Source organism: Lycium barbarum, chromosome 8 (genome assembly GCF_019175385.1).
Source record: "Lycium barbarum isolate Lr01 chromosome 8, ASM1917538v2, whole genome shotgun sequence".
Classification (NCBI taxonomy): domain Eukaryota; kingdom Viridiplantae; phylum Streptophyta; class Magnoliopsida; order Solanales; family Solanaceae; genus Lycium; species Lycium barbarum.
Window position 1 is genome coordinate 95061586 of NC_083344.1, and position 6399 is coordinate 95067984.

Here is a 6399-nt window from a genome sequence, read left to right on the forward strand (position 1 = left end):
AATTTGCTACTTAATGCCACGAACTTTAAGGTGTAAAGCTATTTGGTGGCCCACGATTTTCTAAAACATAGCACTATTCACGAAAGGATTGGATGGTAGCACCATCAGTGATGTCATTTAGTTTACTATCATACATGATATATTAATTTTGGTTGTGCATACTGTTTGTGGAAGAAAAAAAAAGGGTTATTGGTTTGTGGAAATAAAAAAATACTATTTTGAGATATTTCTAACTCAAATATTTTTATGATAGTTTTGATCATCATGTCGAATTTGTCGAAGCTTGAGTTTGTGGCACTTGATATCTCCGGAAAAAATTACCTATCATGGGTACTCGATGCTGAAATTCACCTAGACGCCAAAGGTCTTGGTGCCACGATTACTCAGGATAATACATCATCGAGTCAGGACAAAGCGAAGACAATGATTTTCCTTCGTCATCATCTGGATAAAGGATTGAAGGTTGAATACCTGACAGTGAAAGATCCACTTGAATTGTGGACTGGTTTGAAGGAAAGGTATAACCACATTAAGGTAACGGTATTGCCCAGGGCTCGTTATGAGTGGATTCACTTATGGTTACAAGATTTTAAAACTGTATGTGATTATAACTCTGCTGTCTATAGAATTACTTCCCAATTGAAATTATGTGGGGATAATATAACTGACGAGGATATGTTGGAAAAGACTCTTACGACTTTTCATGCCTCCAATTTGATATTACAACAACAGTATCGTGAAAGGGGTTTTAAAAAGCATGCTGATTTGATATCATGTCTTCTTGTGGCTGAGCAGCACAATACCCTTTTATTGAAAAATTATGAAGCCCGTCCCACTGGAACTGCTCTATTCCCGGAAGCGAATGTGGTAGCAACACATGGCCCAACTGAAAGAAGACAAAATAATTGCCTGAACATTTTGCTAGGCTTTATCAAAATTCCTTCAAAAGAAAGGCAAATAGAGGTGGTGCCTCTTCTGTTAATGCCCGGGTGGAGTCACACATGACTTTAAAAAATGACGATGAGGCAGGGCCTTCACGAAAATATGATGATAATGTTGAAGCTAATTTGACTTTGAAAGATGATGATTTTGATAGGCTTGATGATATTACTCATTTGGAAGTTGAAGACTTCTTTGGAGATCAAAATTGAGATTTGATCGTTTCACTGGGGAATGTGTTATGTTCTTATTTTTATTTATGTGTTTTAAGTTGTCCTTATGTTGTTTTATTTTTGAGAAGTACTTAAGTTCTCTATGTTGTTTTATTTTCAAGGATTAGTAATTAAGTTTTAAATTGTTAGTTTCCGTATTTCTTACGATGCATTTTTGTTTTTATGAAGATAAATAAAATTCCCCAGTCTTTAATTGGATCCAAGATGAGTAATGGAGATATGTGCCTTTTGGATAGTGCAACAACTCACACTATATTAAGAGAAAAGAAATATTTCTCTCATTTGGTTATGAAAAAGGCTTGTGTTAATACGATATCTGGTAGTACAAAATTAATTGAGGGCTCTGGAAAAAGCGACCTTATTACTACCTGGAGGAACAATATTGGCCATTAGTAATGCACTATATTGCAGTAAGTCTCGAAGAAACTTATTAAGTTTCAAGGTTATTCGCCAGAATGGCTATCATGTTGAGACTGCGAAGGAAAGGTTGAGTACCTTTATATTATTACAATGAAAGCTGGGGAAAAGTTTGTGCATGAAAAATTACCCGCACTTTCTTCCGAGTTGTACCATACAAGTATTGGTGCGGTTGAAACACATGTTGTATTAAATAAAAGGTTTAATGGTTCTAATGATTTTATCATTTGGCATGACCGGTTGGGCCATCCCGGTTCTAATATGATGCGCAAAATAATTAAGAATTCACATGGGTATACTTTGAAGAACCAAAAGATTCTTCAATTTAAGGAATTCTCTTGTGCTGCTTGTTCTCAAGGAAAATTGATTATTAAACCATCAGCAACTAAGGTTGGGATTGAATCACCCGCATTTCTGGAACGTATACAAGGTGATATATGTGGGCTAATTCACCCTTCATATGGACTATTTAAATATTATATGGTTTTGATTGATGCATCTACAAGATGGTCACATGTGTGCTTATTATCAACTCGCAATATGGCTTTTGCGAGATTGTTGGCTCAAATAATAAGGTTAAGAGCACAATTTCCAGATAATGCGATAAAGAAAATTCGTCTTGATAATGCTGGTGAGTTTACATCTCAGGCCTTTAATGATTATTGTACGGCCACGGGAATAACAGTTGAACATTCAGTTGCTCATGTTCATACTCAAAATGGTCTGGCAGAATCAATGATTAAACGCCTACAATTGATAGCTAGACCATTGCTAATGAGGACAAAACTTCCTGTTTCGGTATGGGGACATGCTATTTTACATGCAGCGGCACTTGTGCGTATAAGGCCAACCGGTTATCATGAATTCTCCCCATTACAATTGGCTTTTGGTCAGGAGCCAAATATTTCCCATCCTCAAATTTTTGGATGCGCGGTATATGTTCCAATTGCTCCACCATAACGCACAAAGATGGGTCCCCAAAGAAGGTTGGGGATATATATTGGGTATGAATCTCCTTCAATTTTAAAATATTTAGAACCGATGACTGGAGATTTATTTACAGCAAGATTTGCTGATTGTCATTTTGATGAATCAGTATACCCAACATTAGGGGGAGAACATAAGCAGTTGGAAAAGGAGATAGATTGGAATGCATTATCACTATCTCATTTAGATCGTCGAACAAATCAATGTGAGCAAGAGGTTCAAAAGATGATTTATTTGCAAAATGTCGCAAATCAACTGCCAGATGCATTTATTAATCTTCCAAGAGTTACTAAATCTCATATTCCAGCTGCAAATACTCCAGTTCGAGTTGATGTCCCGGTAGGACAAACAGTTAATGCAAATGAGTCCAGGCCACGTCTGAAACGTGGTAGACCAATCGGTTCCAAAGATAAAAATCCTCGAAAAAGAAAAGAAATAAATGATCAAGATGATCATCATGTGAGGGAAATTGCTCAAGAAGAGGCCCGAGACATAATAAATGATAAGCCCACAGAGAAGGTCCAGATACTTCAAAATAATGATAGTGAAGAGATCTCGATAAGTTATGTCTCGATGGGGAAAAGGTGGAACCGAAATGATATTGTGGTCGACAATACTTTTGCATATAATGTTGCTGTTGAGATAATGCAAAAAGATGAGGATCTTGAGCCAAAATCTGTTGATGAATGTAGACAGAGAAATGATTGGCCAAAATAGAAGGACACAATTCAAGCAGAATTGACTTCACTTGAAAAACGTGAAGTTTTCGGACCAATAGTCTGAACACCTGAAGATGTTAAGCCAGTGGGGTACAAATGGGTGTTTGTGCGAAAACGAAATGAGAAAGGTGAAGTCGTAAGATATAAAACACGACTTGTGGCACAAGGATTTTCGCAAAGGCCTGGCATTGATTATGTGGAGACATATTCTCCTGTGGTGGATGCAATTACCTTCAGGTATCTAATAAATCTGGCAGTTCGTGAAAAGCTTGATATGCAACTGATGGATGTTGTCACAGCCTATTTATATGGCTCATTGGACCACGATATTTTTATGAAAATCCCTGAAGGATTCAAAGTGCCTGAAGCATACAAAAGTTCGCAGGAAACCTGTTCAATAAAACTTCAGAAATCTTTATATGGATTGAAACAATCAGGGCGGATGTGGTACAATCGTCTTAGTGAATATTTGCTAAAGGAAGGATATAAAAATGATCCTATTTGTCCTTGTGTTTTTATAAGAAGGTGTGGTCTGAATTTGTCATAATAGCTGTGTATGTTGATGACTTGAATATCATTGGCACTCCTAAAGAGCTTTCAAAAGCTATAGAGTGTTTGAAGAAAGAATTTGAAATGAAAGATCTAGGTAAGACAAAATTTTGTCTTGGTCTACAAATTGAGCATTTGACAAATGGAATATTTGTTCATCAATTAACATACACTGAAAAGGTTTTAAAGCGTTTTTACATGGATAAATCACATCCGTTGAGTACCCCGATGGTTGTGAGATCGCTTGACATAAATAAAGATCCATTTCGACCTAAGGAAAATGATGAAGAGCTCATTGGTGATGAAACTCCATATCTCAGTGCAATTGGGGCATTGATGTATCTAGCCAATAATACCCGACCAGATATATGTTTTGCAGTGAGTTTATTGGCAAGATTCAGCTCCTCCCCAACAAAAAGACATTGAAATGGTGTTAAGCATATATTCAGATATCTTCAAGGAACAATTGATCTGGGATTATTTTTTTCTTATGAATCCAAGTCAGATATGATCGGTTATGCAGATGCAGGATATTTGTCTGACCCACATAAAGCCCGATCTCAAACAGGCTATTTATTTACATATGGAGGTACAGCTATATCATGGTGTTCAATGAAACAAACAATAGCTGCCACTTCTTCAAATCATGCGGAGATAATAGCCATTCATGAAGCTAGTCGGGAGTGTGTTTGGTTGAGATCAATGACTTAACATATTCAGGAAATGTGTGGTTTTCTTTTGAAAAGGGATATTCCAACTATATTGTACGAAGATAATGCTGCATGTATTGCTCAACTGAAGGGAGGATACATTAAAGGAGACAGAACAAAACATATTTCACCAAAGTTCTTTTTTACTCATGATCTTGAAAAGAAAGGTGAGATAGATGTTCAACAAATTCGCTCGATCGATAATTTGGCGGATCTGTTCACTAAAGCATTACCAACCTCGACATTTGAGAAGCTGATATACAAGATTGGAATGCGTCGTCTTCGAGAACTAAAGTGATCTTTTCATCAGGGGGAGAAAATACGCGCTGCACTCTTTTTTCCTTAGTCAAGATTTTGTCCCATTGGGTTTTTCTGACAAGGTTTTTAACGAGACAACAAATAATGCGTAACGAGGAACATTATCGGACATCCAAGGGGGAGTGTTGTAAATATCATAATGTGGATGTCCATAACTTCTAGGAGTTAATTCACTATTATGTGCACCATTATGTGTAGTTATACCACACCTCCACTACTCCCTAATTCATCTCCCACAACCACATATTCTTCCCACCTTCTCAAGGGGTTAATGCCATATTCAAGACAATCTTGTAACCCCCTCTCTATGGAGTAGTATAAATAGAGGTATGATATGTGATGTACTATACACTTGAAAGAAAAGAAGAAAGTCATCTTTACATTATTTTAGTCTATATTGTTCTCTTGTTTTAATATTTTATATTGTTACTTTGAGCTTGTTTTATAACAATGTGGTTAATTTAACTACCCAATAGATAAATGAGAACACGCGCAAAAAAGTTTCAAAATTTGAACTTAATAGTGTTTAATTGGAACACTTTATTAGGAGTTGAGGTGTTCAATTAGAATAGCTAGGGCTTAGTTCGAGTGTCTACTATCTTGGCATGTTTAGGGGGTTGACTATGTATTAAGCCTAAGGTATATCTTCACTGATATGTATTAAAGTAATACTCCTTGCGATCCAAATTATATGTAAAAACAGATATAAGATTTGAAGTCTATGAGTTCCTATATCGTACAGTTATTATACCATAATAACTGGGTCCATATTTATAGATATTTATTTTGTAATAAAAATATGGTACAAAAACTATTGGGATCGTGTGAACCCATAAAATAGGTTATAGCATTTTTAGCTTGAGTACACCATCTCTCAAAAAAATCACCTACCCCTAAAAAATAAAAGGTATTTTTACTAAATTACTCTTAATTAAATAGTACCTACTATTTATTTATGTTTTGGTTATATAAAAATCCTACTTATTTAAATAAGGAAAAATTTGAAAGAAGTAAATAATATCTTCTTAATTATAGTGAAAAATCGTTTACTTTGGATTAAATATAAAAGTTTTGAAAACAGTACCATATAATTTAGACTTGAAGGAAGTAGTATACCATAATACTATTGCCTTGTAATATGAAATGATATAAAGTGCTTCGGCTGTTATTGTTACAGCCCGTGTTTTTATATGTTAAGTTCGTCGTAAGTAAGTCAACATAAGCTCGGAAATAGGATTTTCTTTGAGGTTATAAGTGGTTAGACCATGTTAATGTTCAGTAGGTATGGGAAGGTTTAAAGGTTAAATGAATCGAAAAAAATATGTTTCGTCGAAAGTTAGATTGTTGGCCATGTTTTACGGACCGTACATATGAAGTACGGGCCGTCAGGGATCCACCGTATCTCTTAGACATAAAAGTTGATTTTTTCAAGATGAGTTACGGTCCAAAATAGGGACCGTATATTGGAAATACAGTCAGTATATTTGGCCATATATTGGGGCGGTGGAAGCTCTTTTTTAAGTATAT

At 35.6% G+C, this 6399-nt stretch overlaps 2 protein-coding genes across 2 annotated transcripts; both read left to right on the forward strand.

Moving 5' to 3' along the window:
* The first annotated feature begins 264 nt into the window (after positions 1–264).
* LOC132607972 (uncharacterized) lies at positions 265–1151 on the forward strand. Its single transcript, XM_060322053.1, has 3 exons — positions 265–518; positions 627–867; positions 954–1151. The coding sequence occupies exons 1-3, from the start codon at positions 265–267 to the stop codon at positions 1149–1151; spliced, it is 693 nt and encodes a 230-aa protein (XP_060178036.1).
* Positions 1152–3928: 2777 nt separating this feature from the next.
* LOC132607973 (secreted RxLR effector protein 161-like) lies at positions 3929–4555 on the forward strand. The gene is made up of 2 exons (XM_060322054.1): positions 3929–4182; positions 4294–4555. The coding sequence occupies exons 1-2, from the start codon at positions 3929–3931 to the stop codon at positions 4553–4555; spliced, it is 516 nt and encodes a 171-aa protein (XP_060178037.1).
* Positions 4556–6399: the final 1844 nt, after the last annotated feature.